This window comes from Eleutherodactylus coqui, chromosome 5 (assembly GCF_035609145.1).
Source record: "Eleutherodactylus coqui strain aEleCoq1 chromosome 5, aEleCoq1.hap1, whole genome shotgun sequence".
NCBI lineage: Eukaryota > Metazoa > Chordata > Amphibia > Anura > Eleutherodactylidae > Eleutherodactylus > Eleutherodactylus coqui.
This window is the reverse complement of record NC_089841.1, coordinates 275079807-275097330: the sequence shown is the minus strand read 5'-3', so window position 1 is coordinate 275097330 and position 17524 is coordinate 275079807. Positions and strand designations below refer to the sequence as shown.

Here is a 17524-nt window from a genome sequence, read left to right as displayed (position 1 = left end):
GCGGTGGAAGATCGGCCAGTGCTGCCCATTGTTCTCAATGGGAAGCCTTGTATCACATCGCTGTGCGACCCGAGAATGGAGCCCGCTGTTTCCGTCATAGGGGTGCGCACCAATGCTACAGGCTCCGCGGCTGATCTCATGCTTTCAGTAAAGATGAAGTCGGCACCATCGTCTGCTACGTGTGAACGTTCCTGAGGAGCCTCTCTGAAATATTCATCTGGCAGATCACTTACTTAATGTTTTATGTCTCCCCCTACAGTACATGGGCTGCATAGAAGTTCTACGATCCATGAGATCTTTGGATTTTAATACAAGGACCCAAGTGACGAGGTTGGTAATAAGAAGAACATCAACACTTTTTTTTTTCTCTAATACAATATTTTAATGTTCTTAAAAATCTCCATGCCTATAGACTACATGGGAGTCCTGCGTGTAGTCCGAGTCCTGCGTGTAGTCCGAGTACTGCGTGTAGTCCGAGTCCTGCGTGTAGTCCGAGTCCTGCGTGTAGTCCGAGTCCTGAGTGTAGTCCGAGTCCTGCTTGTAGTCCGAGTCCTGCGTGTAGTCCGAGTCCTGCGTGTAGTCCGAGTCCTGCTTGTAGTCCGAGTCCTGCGTGTAGTCCGAGTCCTGCGTGTAGTCCGAGTCCTGCGTGTAGTCCGAGTCCTGCGTGTAGTCTGAGTCCTGAGTGTAGTCCGAGTCCTGCGTGTAGTCCGAGTCCTGTGTGTAGTCCGAGTCCTGCGTGTAGTCCGAGTCCTGCGTGTAGTCCGAGTCCTGCGTGTAGTCCGAGTCCTGCGTGTAGTCTGAGTCCTGAGTGTAGTCCGAGTCCTGCGTGTAGTCCGAGTCCTGCGTGTAGTCCGAGTCCTGCGTGTAGTCCGAGTCCTGCTTGTAGTCCGAGTCCTGCGTGTAGTCTGAGTCCTGCGTGTAGTCCGAGTCCTGCGTGTAGTCCGAGTCCTGCGTGTAGTCCGAGTCCTGAGTGTAGTCCGAGTCCTGCGTGTAGTCCGAGTCCTGAGTGTAGTCCGAGTCCTGAGTGTAGTCCGAGTCCTGCGTGTAGTCCGAGTCCTGAGTGTAGTCCGAGTCCTGCGTGTAGTCTGATCCTGCAGTCAAGCGCTACTCTGCCATCAAGGAGGTAGATGGAAGGGCGTGTTCATGGGCCGATGATTGGCTGAAGATTACCAAAGGAAACTGCTCAGCAATCCGCTGACAAATAAGCAAACGCACGCTTGTCGGCTGATCACAACCTTTACATGAACATTAAAATCATGGTTTGTGGGCAACATATCTCCATGTGTGGACAAGGCAGCGGCTGCTGAAGTCACTCACTGCCTGCTAGCAGAGGTGATGCTTTGGCCGCATATTGTCCCGATGCTGGACGTAACGAGCCCCGATAGACCTGCTGATATTGCTGATTGGCGCTTGTTACCGTCTTTTACACGGACAGATTTCCTACCTGTAACACATGACGGCAGGATCAGACGACACGGGTCTGCTTATAGCTTGTCTCTATGGAGACACATAGATCCCGGTAGGAGCTGCAGATACAACGCCATAGAGGTCTTAGTCATGATTATTAGCAAAGCCGCTTCATTTTGTGTTTTAGATGCAATGGAAAAATAAAATGTTGATGGCAAATATGGAATAGCCTTTAACCCCTTACCACCTCAGGACGGTAAGGGGTTAAAGGCCTAGGTCCTAGGTACATGATGGCGAACCTATGACACGCATGTCAGCACTCACACGTGTAGCCATAGTCGGGCGCTCACCCCGCTAGTGGTGAATACAGGCAGGGGCCGCGGCTCCCCTGCCGGTATTCACTAAGCAGCGCTACTAGCAGCGCTAATCCCGGCGCACACCGTGATGTCAGTGTGCAGCTAGACGCCTCCTCCCCTCCCCCGACGTCTCCTACCACTTGGTTCCATGAGAGCGTCCGGGGGAGGAAGCGTCCGTCAGCACACTGACGTCACAGTATGAGCCAGAGATCATCACTGCTAGCGGTGCGGAGGAGTGGAGCTTCCACGAGGTGGAGGGGGGTAAGTATATGGATCTTGGGGGGCTGCTGTGGGGGGCACTGTCACTGCTGGGGGGCCGTTGTGGGGGGCACTTTCACTGCTGGGGGCCGTTGTGGGGGGCCACTGTCACTGCTGGGGGCTGCTCTAGGGGGCACTGTCACTGCTGGGAGGCCGCTATGGGGGGCACTCTCACTGCTGGGGGCTGCTGTAAGTGGGCGATTGTCACTCCTGGGGGCCACTGTAGGGGGGCCACTGTCACTGCTGGGGGCCACTGCAGGGGGGCACTGTCACTGCTGGGGGCTGCTGTGGGGGGGCCATTGTCACTGCTGGGGGCCGCTGTCACTGCTGGGGGCCGCTATGGGGGGCACTATCACTGCTGGGGGCTGCTGTAGAGGGGGCACTGTCACTGCTGGGGCTGCTCTGGGGGGGGGGGGGGCACAGTCACTGCCGGGGGCTGCTGTGGGGGGGGGGGGCACAGTCACTGCTGGGGGCTGCTGTACGGGGGGTACTGTCACTGCTGGGAGCCACTGTGGGGGGGCCACCGTCACTGCTGGGGGCCACTGTGGGGGGCACAGTCACTGCTGGGGGCCTTTGTGGGGGGCACAGTCACTGCTTGGGGCCTTTGTGGGGGGCACAGTCACTGCTGGGGGCCTTTGTGGGGGGCCACTGTCACTGCTCTGGGCCACTGCAGGGGGGCACTGTCACTGCTGGGGGCTGCTGTGGGGGGGCCATTGTCACTGCTGGGGGTCGCTGTCACTGCTAGGGGCAGCTGTGGGGGGCACTATCACTGCTGGGGGCCGCTGTGGGGAACACTATCACTGCTGGGGGATGCTGTAGGGGGGGCACTGTCACTGCCGGGGGGCTGCTGTAGAGGGGGCACTGTCACTGCTGGGGCTGCTGTGGGGGGGGGCACAGTCACTGCTGGGGGCTGCTGTGGGGGTGGGGGGCACAGTCACTGCTGGGGACCGCTGTCACTGCGGGGGGCTGCTGTAGGGGGCGCACTGTCACTGCTGGGGGCTGCTGTGGGGGGCCACTGTCACTGCCGGGGGCCGCTGTCACTGCTGGGGGCTGCTGTAGGGGGGGGGCACTGTCACTGCTGGGGGCTGCTGTGGGGGGCCACCGTCACTGCTGGGGGTCGCTGTCACTGCTGGGGGCCACTGTGGGTGGCACTGTCACTGCTGGGGGCCGCTGTGTGGGGTCACCATCACTGCTGGAGGCCGCCATCACTGCTGGGGGCCACTGTAGGGGGGCACTGTCACTGCTGGGGGCTGCTGTGGGGGGGCCGCTGTCACTGCTGGGGGCCACTGTGGGGAACAATATCACTGCTGGGGGCTGCTGTAGGGGGGGCACTGTCACTGCCGGGGGGCTGCTGTAGAGGGGGCACTGTCACTGCTGGGGGCTGCTGTGGTGGGGGGGGGGGCACAGTCACTGCTGGGGGCCGCTGTCACTGCTGGGGGCTGCTGTAGGGGGGGCACTGTCACTGCTGGGGGCTGCTGTGGGGGGCGACTGTCACTGCTGGGGGCCTCTGTGTGGGGGCCACCGTCACTGCTGGGGGCCACTGTGGGTGGCAATGTCACTGCTGGGGGCCGCTGTGGGGGGCACAGTCACTGCTGGGGGCCGTTATGGGGGGCACAATCACTGCTGGGCGCCGCTGTGGGGGGACACTGTCACTGCTGTGGGCCGCTGTGGGGGGCACTGTCACTGCTGGGGGCTGCTGTGGGGGGGGGGGGGCACAGTCACTGCTGGGGGCCGCTGCCACTACTGGGGGCTGCTGTACGGGGGGCACTGTCACTGCTGGGGGCTGCTGGGGGGGCCACTGTCACTGCTGGGGGCCGCTGTGGGGGGCCACAGTCACTGCTGGGGGTCGCTGTCACTGCTGGGGGCCACTGTGGGTGGCACAGTCACTGCTGGGGGCCGCTGTGGGGGGCACAGTCACTGCTGGGGGCCGTTGTGGGGGACAAAGTCATTGCTGGCGGCCGTTGTGGGGGGCCACTGTCACTGCTGTGTGCCGCTGTGGGAGGCACTGTCACTGCTGGGGGCTGCTGGGGGGGGGGCACAGTCACTGCTGGGGGCTGCTGTGGGGGGGGCACAGTCAGTGCTGGGGGCCGCTGGGTGGGGGGGGGGGCACAGTCACTGCTGGGGGCCGCTGTGGGGGGGGGGCACAGTCACTGCTGGGGGCCGCTGTCACTGCTGGGGGCTGCTGTAGGGGGGGCACTGTCACTGCTGGGGGCTGCTGTGGGGGGCCACTGTCACTGCTGGGGGCCGCTGTGCGGGGGCCACCGTCACTGCTGGGGGTCGCTGTCACTGCTGGGGGCCACTGTGGGTGGCACAGTCACTGCTGGGGGCCGCTGTGGGGGGCACAGTCACTGCTGGGGGCCATTGTGGGGGACACAGTCACTGCTGGGGGCTGCTGTGGGGGGCCACTGTCACTGCTGTGGGCCGCTGTGGGGGGGGGCACAGTCACTGCTGGGGGCTGCTGTGGGGGGGGAGGCACAGTCACTGCTGGGGGCCGCTGTCACTGCTGGGGGCTGCTGTAGGGGGGCCACTGTCACTGCTGGGGGCTGCTGCGGGGGGCCACGGTCACTGCTGGGGGCCGCTGTGGGGGGCACAGTCACTGCTAGGGGCCGTTGTGGGGGACACAGTCACTGCTGGGGGCCGTTGTGGGGGGCCACTGTCACTGGTGTGGGCCGCTGTGGGGGGGGACACAGTCACTGCTGGGGGCTGCTGTGGGGGGCCACTGTCACTGCTGGGGGCCGCTGTGTTGGGGCCACCATCACTGCTGGGGGTCGCTGTCACTGCTGGGGGCCACTGTGGGTGGCACTGTCACTGCTGGGGGCCGCTGTGGGGGGCACAGTCACTGCTGGGGGCAGTTGTGGAGGGCACAGTCACTGCTGGGGGCCATTGTGGGGGCCACTGTCACTGCTGTGGGTCGCTGTTGGGGGCACTGTTACTGCTGGGGACTGCTGTGGGGGGGGGGGCAGTCACTGCTGGGGGTCGCTGTCACTGCTGGGGGCCGTTGTGGGGGGCCACTGTCACTGCTGGGCGCCGCTGTCACTGCTGGGGGTCGCTGTCACTGCTGGGGGCTGCTGTAGCGGGGCACTGTCATTGCTGTGGGCCACTGTCACTGCTGGGGGCCATTGTGGGGGGCCACTGTCACTGCTGGGGGCTGCTGTGGGGGGCACTGTCACTGTTGCGGGCTCATCATTATTGAGATAAGTGAGGGGGAGGCTGGGAGAGGTGAGGCCCTGTGCTGTGGGGGTTTAGGGTTTATTAAATACAGTTATATATTACAATTATACATTTTTGTTATCTATATATATAAAATTGAATGTATGCGTGTCTGTGTGTCTGTCTGTCTGTGTGTCTGTCTGTGTGCGTGTCTGTCTGTCTGACTGTCTGTCTGTTTGTCCTTTATGCGCTACTAACCATTCATCCGATCGCCATGAAACTTTGGGAAGTTGCTGAGTACACTCCTGGGAAGATTACTGGCATAGTACAGCTATCCTACGATAAATGGCGCGCGTGCGAGCGTCGTTGACGGTTACGACCCCCCCCACGTAGATCGTTCGATTGCCATAATTGCCACTAATTTTCTCACTTTCCGGTGTCATAGAAGCTTGAAATTTGGCACGAGCATTGATTATGTCATAAATAGGAAAAGCTAATGGGTCCCAACTCGATTATTCAATTATAAGCGCCAAAGAATTAGCGTCCAAATTTTACATACGGAATCTAATTCTCTCACTTCCTGATGTCATCTATCTATATATATAAAGCTGAAAGCCCTCACGGACTCACTCACTCACTCACTGACTCGCCAAAAGTTCTCCAACTTCCTGATGTCGTAGAAACATGAAATTTGGCGCAAGCATAGATTATCTCCAAAATAGGAAAAGTAATTGGGTCCCAACTCGATTATTCAATTCTAGCACAAAAGAATTGGCGTCGAAATTTAACGTACGTAATCTAAATCTCTCACTTCCCAATGTCATAGAAACATGAAATTTGGCACGAGCATTGATTATGACATAAATAGGAAAAGCTAATGGGTCCCAACTCCATTATTCAATTCTATGCGCAAAAGAATTAGCATCCAAATTTTACGTGCGGAATGTAATTTTCTCACTTTCCGGTGTCATAGAAACGTGAAATTTGGCACGAGCATTGATTATGTCATAAATAGGAAAAGCGAATGGGTCCCAACTCCATTATTTAATTCTATGCGCAAAAGAATTAGCGTCCAAATTTTACGTACGGAATCTAATTTTCTCACTTTCCGGTGTCATAGAAATAGGAAATTTGGCACGAGCATTGATTATGTCATAAATAGGAAAAGTTAATGGGTCCCAACTCGATTATTCAATTCTAGCGCAAAAGAATTGGCATCGAAATTTTACGTGTGGAATGTAATTTTCTCACTTTCCGGTGTCATAGAAACGGGAAATTTGGCACGAGCATTGATTATGTCATAAATAGGAAAAGTTAATGGGTCCCAACTCCATTATTCAATTCTAAGCGCAAAAGAATTAGCGTCCAAATTTTATGTACATAATGTAATTCTCTCACTTCCTGATGTCATTTTATATAAAGGAAACGTCGCATGGTTACCTCCGCGTGGTGTTTCCTGGGTAACGCAGAGAACTATGCAAAATGGTGAACATATGTTTTTCCTCAGTATCTCTAAAGTAACCACGACTTCATAAGATTTTCCGTGTGAACAGCAGATAAACACCAGTACCAAATTAACTCGGGCGAAGCCGGGTATATCAGCTAGTCTATATATATATATATCAAAATGAATGTCTGTCTGTCTGCGTGTCTGTCTGTCTGTTTGTCCTTTATGCGCTACTACACCATTCATCTAATCGCCATGAAACTTCGGGAAGTTGTTGAGTACACTCCTGGGAAGATTACTGGCATAGTACAACTATCCTACGATAGGTGGCGCGCGTGCGAGCATCGTCGACAGTTATGCCCCCCAGACAAAGATCATTTGATTTCCATCTCAAGCACAAAAGCAAAAGGCATTACGAGCAACGGGATGAGTGTTCAACTACAAAATGATGCATCCGCCGAACGTTTCGCAAGGCAATTGCTGGATATTGAGAATGCTGAGATAAAATGAAAGCTGTGCTGTGATTGGTTGTTATATATTATACTGCTGAGGTAACATGAAAGCTGTGCTGTGATTGGTTGTTATATATTATACTGAGGTAACATGAAAGCTGCGCTGTGATTGGTTGTTATATATTATACTGCTGAGGAAACATGAAAGCTGTGCTGTGATTGGTTGTTATATATTATAGTGCTGAGGTAACATGAAAGCTGCGCTGTGATTGGTTGTTATATATTATACCGCTGAGGTAACATGAAAGCTGCGCTGTGATTGGTTGTTATTTCTCTTACTGCTAAGGTAACATGAAAGCTGCGCTGTGATTGGTTGTTATATATTATAGTGCTGAGGTAACATGAAAGCTGCGCTGTGATTGGTTGTTATATATTATAGTGCTGAGGTAACATGAAAGCTGCACTGTGATTGGTTGTTATATATTATACTGAGGTAACATGAAAGCTGCGCTGTGATTGGTTGTTATATATTATACTGAGGTAACATGACAGCTGCGCTGTGATTGGTTGTTATATATTATACTGCTGAGGAAACATGAAAGCTGTGCTGTGATTGGTTGTTATATATTATAGTGCTGAGGTAACATGAAAGCTGCGCTGTGATTGGTTGTTATATATTATACCGCTGAGGTAACATGAAAGCTGCGCTGTGATTGGTTGTTATTTCTCTTACTGCTAAGGTAACATGAAAGCTGCGCTGTGATTGGTTGTTATATATTATAGTGCTGAGGTAACATGAAAGCTGCGCTGTGATTGGTTGTTATATATTATAGTGCTGAGGTAACATGAAAGCTGCACTGTGATTGGTTGTTATATATTATACTGAGGTAACATGAAAGCTGCGCTGTGATTGGTTGTTATATATTATACCACTGAGGTAACATGAAAGCTGTGCTGTGATTGGTTGTTATATATTATACTGCTGGGGTAACATGAAAGCTGTGCTGTGATTGGTTGTTATATATTATACTGAGGTAACATGAAAGCTGCGCTGTGATTGGTTGTTATATATTATACTGCTGGGGTAACATGAAAGCTGCACTGTGATTGGTTGTTATATATTATACTGAGGTAACATGAAAGCTGCGCTGTGATTGGTTGTTATATATTATACTGAGGTAACATGACAGCTGTGCTGTGATTGGTTGTTATATATTATACTGAGGTAACATGAAAACTGTGCTGTGATTGGTTGTTATATATTATACTGAGGTAACATGATAGCTGTGCTGTGATTGGTTGTTATATATTATACTGAGGTAACATGAAAGCTGCGCTGTGATTGGGTGTTATATATTATACTGAGGTAACATGAAAGCTGCGCTGTGATTGGTTGTTATATATTATACTGCTGAGGCAATATGAAAGCTGTGCTGTGATTGGTTGTTATATATTATACTGCTGAGGGAACTTGAAAGCTGCGCTGTGATTGGTTGTTATCTAGATATATAAAAACGAATGTATGTATGTATGTCTGTCTTCGCAGCAATGTGCGACGGGTAAGCTAGTTTAAACTATAAATATCGCGAATTTATGTTTTTTTTCTCGAAGTGACACACCACCCGAGTTATGGCCATTTTTTTTTAAGGGAATTTTGACACACCGAGCTCTAAAGGTTGCCCATCACCGATGGGGCTGATATGGCTGTTGGGCCTTTACGTATAATTGTCAATTCTGACAGTAGCACTGCAATCTCCCGATCAGCGATCTGAGGGCCCAAACTGGGGAATTGCAGTCAGGAAAGAATGTGGAAGAAACCTGGTGTGGGCGCAGCGCTCTGAGCTACTAGAAGATAAAGGTCCAGTATGTAATGTGAAGGCACGAAATAAAAACCAGCAAACCTGGTTCACCCTCACATACTGGACCTTTACCTTCTGGTAGCTTAGAGCGCTGCGCCCACATGAGGCTTTTTCCACATTCTTTTCGCTATCCTCACGCCCGCCCTGGTGGAGCCTCATCTGGTTGGCAGCACCTCCATCATTGGAAACACCTTGTACTCCCGGAATATTCCCCCACCTCACCGGGTCTTGCTCCAGCCTCCTTTTTCATCTCTTTTACTCACAGGGCTGCCATGAATGATTGTCTATTCATAGCATGCCTGGCAGAATACTGTATAACGTGATACTAGAGTATTGCATTATACTATATGAATGATCAAAGGATTGCACGTTCCCTTAAGAAACTAAAAAAAAAGTAAAGAATAGTGAAAAAGACATTTTTTTATTATTGTCAAAATAAGGGATATTAAAAGTAAAAAAAAGAAACTTCCTGTAATTAGTATACAAAATACAAAAAAAATCAATGGGACTCCAGCCTGCAACTACAAACACCAGCCACTACACAGGGGCCGGACCAGCAGCTTCCACTCAGACCCCGGGGTAGCCCGGCACTGACAAAGGGTTTTTCCAGGCAGCTCCCACTATTAGGGCGCCCACCCACTGGCGTTTGCGATTTTCGTGCGTGAAAAACGCTGCGTTTTCCCCGCGTTTTTCGCGGCGTTTTTTGCCGCGTTTTCGCGGCTTTTCCATTAATTTCCATTGACTTTCATGGGTGCATTAGGAGAAAAATAAGGACACATATGCAACTGACAGTTCCTATGTTAAAAATCGCAATGCAACGCAAAAAGAAACGCCAGTGGACAGGAGTACATTCAATTCTAATTGCTCTTGAGAAAAAACGCAAAACGCAAAGAAAAAAAAATCGCCAGTGGGTGGGCGCCCTTAGGGGTTAAAGGAGAGAATAAAAAAAGCTGAGGTACCACTAATGACCACCACCTTATACAGGCTTTGCAATGCCCCCTGGGAAAAAGCCATGCAAATGAGTGATGGAATAATTCTCCACAGCGCCACCTACTGGAGTGGTACTATAGGTACCCTATGAGTCAAGGCCGTCACAGATATAGAAAAATAAAAAAAAATAGTAACTTTATTAGGAATTAGTTAAAAGATCAGAGCCAACAACAAAGACAATTACAAAAAAACATATAGTGACGGAACGGACAGACAGATAAGTGAAGGATCGAGGAAAAGTGGGGGAAAGAGGTATATGTCTCTGATTTCCACCCAATCATTCCTAATAAAGTTACTATGTTTTTAATTTTTCTATATCTGTGACGGCCTTAGCTCTAACCATATAGATTTCCCATACCACTGTGATTTGTACCCTATGAGTCAATACCATTCCAATAGGTGGCGCTGTGGAGAATTATCCCATCCGTGTGTATAGATATGTCTGACTCTAATCTGCTACCCAATAGAGTAATCCTAAATAACAGGGAGTACCTACAGGTTTGTGGGCCCGGGTGCAAGAGTTCAGTTTGCCCCCCCCCCCCACCCCCCAGTAATAATAGGGAAAAAGCTTACAAATATAAACTTATTTTATTTTCATTAAGGGTGTGTTCACACGAGCGTGTTTTGGTGCGTACTTAGGTGTGTACATACATTCGCACCTAGGTACGAGCAAAAGTATGCGTTAACACAGCTGCGTACTTGTTGTCACTGGAGCCGTGGCTGCTGCCGGCGGCTCCATTGAAAACAATGCTCTACCGTCCCCCTGCATGCTTTTTCAGGGAAGGGCCTTACATATAAGCCCTTCCCTGAAAAAAAAAACATTTTAGTGCAAAACAAAAAAAAAACAAAAAACTTACCCCTCCGCCACTGCTGTGACCCCAGCGGGCATGAAGAACACATGTGCCAGATGTTTCCTTCACCCCCGCTAGTTAAAAGAATTCCCTGCTGCTACATCTGCCACATCTGTGGCAAAAATTAAAAAAAAACAATACTCACCTCCCTTCAGCTGCCGGGGCTCAGCCGCTACTTCTGGCGCTGTCCCCGACTCTGTAGTTCTGAGCTATCAGCAGCCGGGGATTTAAAATCCCCGCCTGCTGGTAGCTCTGATTGTGGTTGTGCCCCCCCCCCCTTCCCCGCTGTTAACCCCTTCCCTCCCGCGATCTATATAGATCGTAGAGAGCCCGGCCTGTTGCCATGGCATCTTGCATTGCCAGTGCCTGGGATTGCTGTATAAGCGATAAGGCATGGCAGGACAGAAGTCCTGCCATGCCGTATCACATTGATCATCAGTGCAGTGCTTTAAAGGGGTTGTCCCGCGGCAGCAAGTGGGTCTATACACTTCTGTATGGCCATATTAATGCACTTTGTAATGTACATTGTGCATTAAATATGAGCCATACAGAAGTTATTCACTTACCTGCTCCGTTGCTAGCGTCCCCGTCGCCATGGATCCGTCTAAATTCGCTGTCTTCTGGCGTTTTTAGACGCGCTTGCGCAGTCCGGTCTTCTCCCTGGTCAATGGGGCCGCTCGTGCCGGAGAGCTGGTCCTCGTAGCTCCGCCCCGTCACGTGTGCCGATTCCAGCCAATCAGGAGGCTGGAATCGGCAATGGACCGCACAGAGCCCACGGTGCACCATGGGAGAAGACCCGCGGTGCATCGTGGGTGAAGATCCCGGCGGCCATCTTGGTAAAGGAAGAAAGAAGTCACCGCAGCGCGGGGATTCGGGTAAGTAATAAACTTTTTTTTTTCTTAACCCATCCCTTGGGTTTGTCTCGCGCCGAACGGGGGGCCTATTGAATAAAAAAAAAACCCGTTTCGGCGCGGGACAACCCCTTTAAGTTCCTCAGAGGGTGTAAGAAAAAAGCTAATAAAAATGCGCAAAAAAAAAAAGGAAAACAAAAGTGAAAAAAACTTTTTTTGTGCTTTTTCTCATATTAGTATAAAAAGGGTAAAAAAAAATTAAAACCCCACATATTTGGTATTGACGCGTCTGTAACGATGTGTACAAAAAGTTAAACATACTTTTTATTTTGTATGGCAAAAAGTGTAGAAAACAAGCTAAAAAACAGAGGCAAAATGCTAATTTTTAGCATTTTGCCTTCCAAAAAATGCAATAAAAGTAATCAAAAAAGCCATAAATACCCCAAAATGGTACCAATAAAAGCTACAGCTCGTCTCACAAAAAATAAGCCCTCACAGAGCTCCGTCCATGGAAAAATAAAAAAGTTACAGGACTTTGAATGCAGCGATATAGAAAATAAAAGATTTCCAAAAAAGGGTTTTTATTGCAGAAAAGTAGAAAAACCTAAAAACAAATATTATAATTTTGGTATCGTTGTAACCGTACCGACCTGCAGAAAAAATGTATTGTGTCATTTATGCTGCATGATTAACGCTGTAAAAAAAACCCCCAAAAATCTATGGCAGAATTGATGCGTTTTCTCTCCCTGTTCTACAATATAGTTTTACAATATAGTCTATGTTCCCAGAAATGGCACCAAAAAAACTACAGTTCGCCACACAAAAAACAAGCCCTCATACGGCCGCGGCAACGGAAAAATAAAAAAGTTATGGTTTTGGAAAAATGGAGATAAAAATCTGCTAAAAATCGTTGCGTCCCTAAGCCCAAAATAGGCCATGTCATTAAGGGGTTAAAAAATACAACTTGTCCTGCAAAAGCAAGCCCTCATACGGCCATGTTGACGGAAAAATCTAAAAGTCATGGTTTTTGGATTACGACGATGAAAAGAACTGAAAAAGACGCAAAGAGGCTTTGGTGCTAAGACCGCCTGCAGATGGGCGGAAATTCTGCAGCAGGATTTCCCGCGGAATTTCCACCCCTGGAAGTTGCCATAGGATTGTGTTAACAAACGCAATCCTCTACAGACGGCCGCGACTTGGCCGCTCGAAATGTCGCGCGGCAAACAAATCGCAGCATGCTCTATTTCTGTGCCGCACTCACCGGCCGCCGGCTCCGCTCTGCACATGCCCAGCAGCCGCCACATGAAAGATCCGAGGCCGCGGGAGCAGGTGAGTGCCCGCGCTGCTCTCTGCAGGCGCTCGGGTCGGGTCCTGCTGCGAGAATTCTTGCAGCCGGATCTGACCCCGCCTTCTGCAGGCGGCCTAAGGGGTTAAATTGACTGACCGCAGCTTCCCCTGACAATAAACATTGATGGTGGTGGGTTTATGAAGGTGGAAAAGAAATCTGCAGCTCATTAGTGGGTCCGTTTCAATTTAAAAGGGGTCCAGGACAAAGTTATATAACATTGTATGACTTTTTATGCATTATATATATATATAATGAACTGAAAAAAGAATTGTACACAGTTGCCTCCTTCCCTTCCCCACTAGCCCACTCTGTCCAATAGCAGCATTCAGGTAGCAGAGCGGCAGAACTTCAACCCTTGCTGCCCCTCAGTCCAAAAGCACCCCCCACTAAGCCAATGATCCACCTAAAAGCACACATACCAGAATGAATTGCAGTTCGTGACCCCTGTTACTTCTCAGCAGCAGCAGGGCCCATACGGACCGACGTGCGCGATGACATCATCCTGTTACACAGTGCACGATGACATCATCCTGTTACACAGTGCTGTGCCGTGCATCCCCCCCGGGGCACCTCCTTCTCCTCACCCCTCCCCGGCTTCCTCTCTGGCTCATCCTGTCGGCTGGACTGCACGGCTGACAGCGCGGCATGAATGTATGTTTGTTAATGGTGGGAGGGCGACCTCTGGGCCCCCTTAAGCTCAAGGGCCGGGTCGCCATTGCGACCCCAGCACCCCCTGACGCTCCGCCCATGCTAAATAACAATCATAAGGCCCGGGTCCCACGGGCGGATGTGCGCAATACACGGTGAACAGAACTGATTGATTTAAATGCTTGCGTATTTCTGCTCTATTTTCCTGCTCATTTGACACAAATTGAATTAATTAATAACTTATTGCCTGTTTCAACAGTAAGACACAAATGCGGGCGCACATATGCCGCCTGACTGCGCTGCCGCCTGTGTGACACCGGCCCTACGGCGCATTCATACGGCTGTATATTTGCTGTATGTCTCGCGGACCCCAGGATTGTCTGTGTGGCTGTTCACATGCATGATACTTCCACGGCTGAGAGCAGCACATGCGCCGTCCGATGTGGGTCGCCTGCGCCTCTCAGGCCGTCACAATCTGGAGGAGGTTTTGAAGGAGTTTTGTTCATTTGCCTCCATTTTTTGCTATTAATATTGTAAAATCTGTGCTCTCATCTTTCTGTGACAGAGAAGCCATCAACAGACTGTATGAGGCCGTTCCTGGCGTGAGGGGGACCTGGAAGAAGAAGGTGGGTACACTAACTTACTGGATCAGCTGTCTGGATGGACTCTGCCTTGGTTCCCTATTCCCAATCATTGTTATAAAGACTTGTTTAAAGAGCCGTACATTGATTTGCAGGAAGGCTGCCGTCCAATAGGTGGCGCTGCAGAGGTTTTGTTCCATCGTCCTTATTTGCATATATTACCCCGGGGAGCATGCAGGGCCTTATAAGTCTCCTCAGCCACCTCCTAGGTGTCTGCACACCCCTTCTGGGTGCTCTCCTTAAGGAGATAGGACACCCCTCCTGACCAAAGAAGAGTGCTGAACCCCCTCTAGATGAACAACGTTGTCCTTTTATGTCGTGTCTCATATGTCTATTCTTTCTTCTAGGCTCCTAATAAAGCTCTGGCGTCAGTCTTGGGTCGCAGTAATCTTCGCTTTGCCGGAATAAGCATTGCTGTAAACATATCCGTTGAGGGGCTGAACCTCAGTATACCAACTACCCGACAGGTAGATCCCGCCCACTCATTGTCTCTATCCACCAATAAGGAAAGCATATTTTATGTTGGCGCCTAATACCCGAATGTATCTCTAGTATTCCTGGAAGTGACCAAGGATATATATTATATACAATGTATCAGACGTTGTTAGTTCTGGATTACGGTTGGATTCACACACAGCAATCAAAGCAACTTTCCACAAACTTTTCAGCTTTGGAAAAAAAAGTTACCGTCGGGTACCCCTACCAAAAAGGGGGAGTGGCTTATCATGACATAGTTTTACTTACCTCCCATATTCCAGGCACCCGCCGGCCACTAGTGAACGAAGCGCTGCTGGCCACTTCTGCATCACCTGACCAGCAGCACTGCGCTCACTAGGGACTGCCAGGTGAAGGAGGCCTCAAGATCATGAAGACTTCAGAGGAGAGGCGAACACGTTATTTTTGGAAATCGGCTGCGGAAGTGCAACCCCAACATTGCGCATTCTGCCTCTGTGTCTCCTGCAGAAATGATTTAGGAATGATTTTTTCCACAGCTTGTGGACCAGATTTTCAAAATCTCATCCACTTTGCTGATGCTTTAAATGCTGCGAAATTTCCACGCAGAGGTTTCACACAGAAATTCTGTGGCAAATCCATGCTGTTAGCATCCAGCCTAAAGAAGTTCTCCAGGCAGCGCCCGCCGGGATATGCCAAGGTCAGAGTGGAAGCACTGCTCCGACCCGTGTAGTGGCTGCTGCTTGTAAGTGCAGGCGCAGCTCTCATTGAAATCAGTGGGACCTGTAATTGCCAGCTGGGATTCCATTGATTTCGTTGAGCGCTGACCACTGGTGTAGCCCAGCAGGCGGCTGAATGATTCCCAGTCTGGGAGCCATGGCACCCCTGGCGGGTCTCTCGCTGCACCTCGCTTCAGCACCCTGGTTGGGAATCACTGATTCAAAGGGAAGCGGTCACCTGGCTACAGTAATATAAGCTAAGTAATGGTAGGTGACCGGAGCCAGCGATGGATTTTCTATACTCGCCCGCTCCCTGGTACCTGCACTGCACCCGGTGAAGGTCGCACGTCGCACAGAAATCTGTCTCTTTTCAGATTGCCATGCGCACGCTCTCTCCCATAGACTTGTAACTGGTGCTGGAGGGAATCACAAGTTCCCTTGAAATCAGCTTTTATGCAGCATTGCAACAATGTATCTTTTGTGGCTTTTTTAGGTTTTTTGGCCCCAATGTGCCATATGCTTCAAAACACAGCATGTCCTGGGCCGGTACTGTTACACGGAATAATTATCACAGAAATCAAGTTTTTAGATTAAACATGTGAATTTTCAAACATATTAATTTTTTTAGCGATTTTTTTTAATTTTCATTGTTACACTTTACATTAAAAACGAATCCTAATCTAATCTTAAAGTTCAGCAGTTTTCACACCGACCGCTAAATCTAATAGGTCGGCACTAACAATAGGTGATAGTCACAGCTCACCTCCTCTACCTCCCTGCACAATGACACAAGTTTTGGTCATGTACAGACGATATTTATAAAATTTACAAGCAGAAAATAAAAAACAAACTAAGAAGTGGAATATGTTTCAATATGTGGCTTTGATTAGTAAAGGTGAGATCCAGCTCTGCATTTTAACAGAAGCTGCAGTCCTTTGTATTTGGAGCAACTTTTTACAGCATTTTATGACATAAATCCGTGTGAGAATGAACTACATCAGTGTAGAAACTCGATTCCAGTCCGCTTATTCCATGTCATTGCAGGGTTTTCTGGTAGCGTATAGTGAATGGACACTTTATTAGAGACATCTGCCTTTTCAAGATTGGAGTTTTCTGTGAATTAGTTTCAATGTGCAACCACATTTAAAGGAGGAAATTGAGCGATCTGAGCAACTATGACCAATACGTAGTCATCAATGTAGACTAGAAGGGCCAGTATTCCAAAAACTGCCAACCTTGTTGCGTTTGTCTTGCAGCGGTCTTGAGAGTATGCTGAGAATTGTGTGATCGCGGAAAATCATCCAGTGAAAAGGGGTCTTGTGGATGTAAACAACTGATAGACAAAAGGGGTGAGAGGAGGGTGTCAGGAATCATTCTGATGAACAGACATTGCACAGGCAAACAGATTGCAGCCAAAGAGAACGCTGGAGCTCCAACTAATGTGTTGGAACGCACAGCTTCCCGTTCCTTCGCACAGATGGGTTATAACAGTAGAAGACCAGTTTAAGTGCCATTATTGTCTAAGAGGAAGGCGAGACTCCAGATGGCAATACAGCTCAAAAATTGTGTCACTGAGCAGTGGAAAAGCAAAACCTGGTCAGAGGAATCCAAGTTTCTGTTGCTTCGTACTGCTAGGAGGGTCAGAATTTGGCACAAGCAGCATGAATTGATGAACCCTTCGAGTTGAGTCCCAACAGTTCAGGCTGGTGGATGTGGATAATGGTGGGGAATGTTTTCTTCTCATGTCCTGGGCCGTATGACAGTTGTAGATAGAAGCCATGATGAATTGGTGCAGTTCTGAAGGCCAAAGGAGTTCCAATGCACTGCTACATGGGTGTCTCTAATAATGTGGCAATTCGGTGTATGAAGACAACTTGAGAAGCAATGCTCATGTTTCACAAGGTCTATTGAGCCCTGGCCTGGAGTGGTGTGCTAATATATTACTTGTCTCTTGCAGCAGTGCCATTGACTGTATTAGATTTCGGTCATCACCCCTGCATTGAGACATGTTAGTGGAGTCACTGCTAATGCAGATATAGGCCCCCTGTATACAGGCAGGATTTCCCACAGAATTTCCGCCCATGGCCGCTGCCA

General features: G+C 49.8%; 1 protein-coding gene across 1 annotated transcript in view; it reads left to right on the top strand.

The window, feature by feature from the left end:
• SHC2 (SHC adaptor protein 2) overlaps window positions 1-17524 on the top strand; it is a 79716-nt gene that overhangs the window by 22277 nt on the left and 39915 nt on the right. Inside the window, exons 2-4 of the mRNA XM_066604758.1 lie at window positions 260-330; window positions 14183-14243; window positions 14606-14725. Of these exons, the coding sequence (XP_066460855.1) occupies window positions 260-330; window positions 14183-14243; window positions 14606-14725 (252 nt within the window). The remainder of the gene's footprint in view (window positions 1-259; window positions 331-14182; window positions 14244-14605; window positions 14726-17524) is intronic.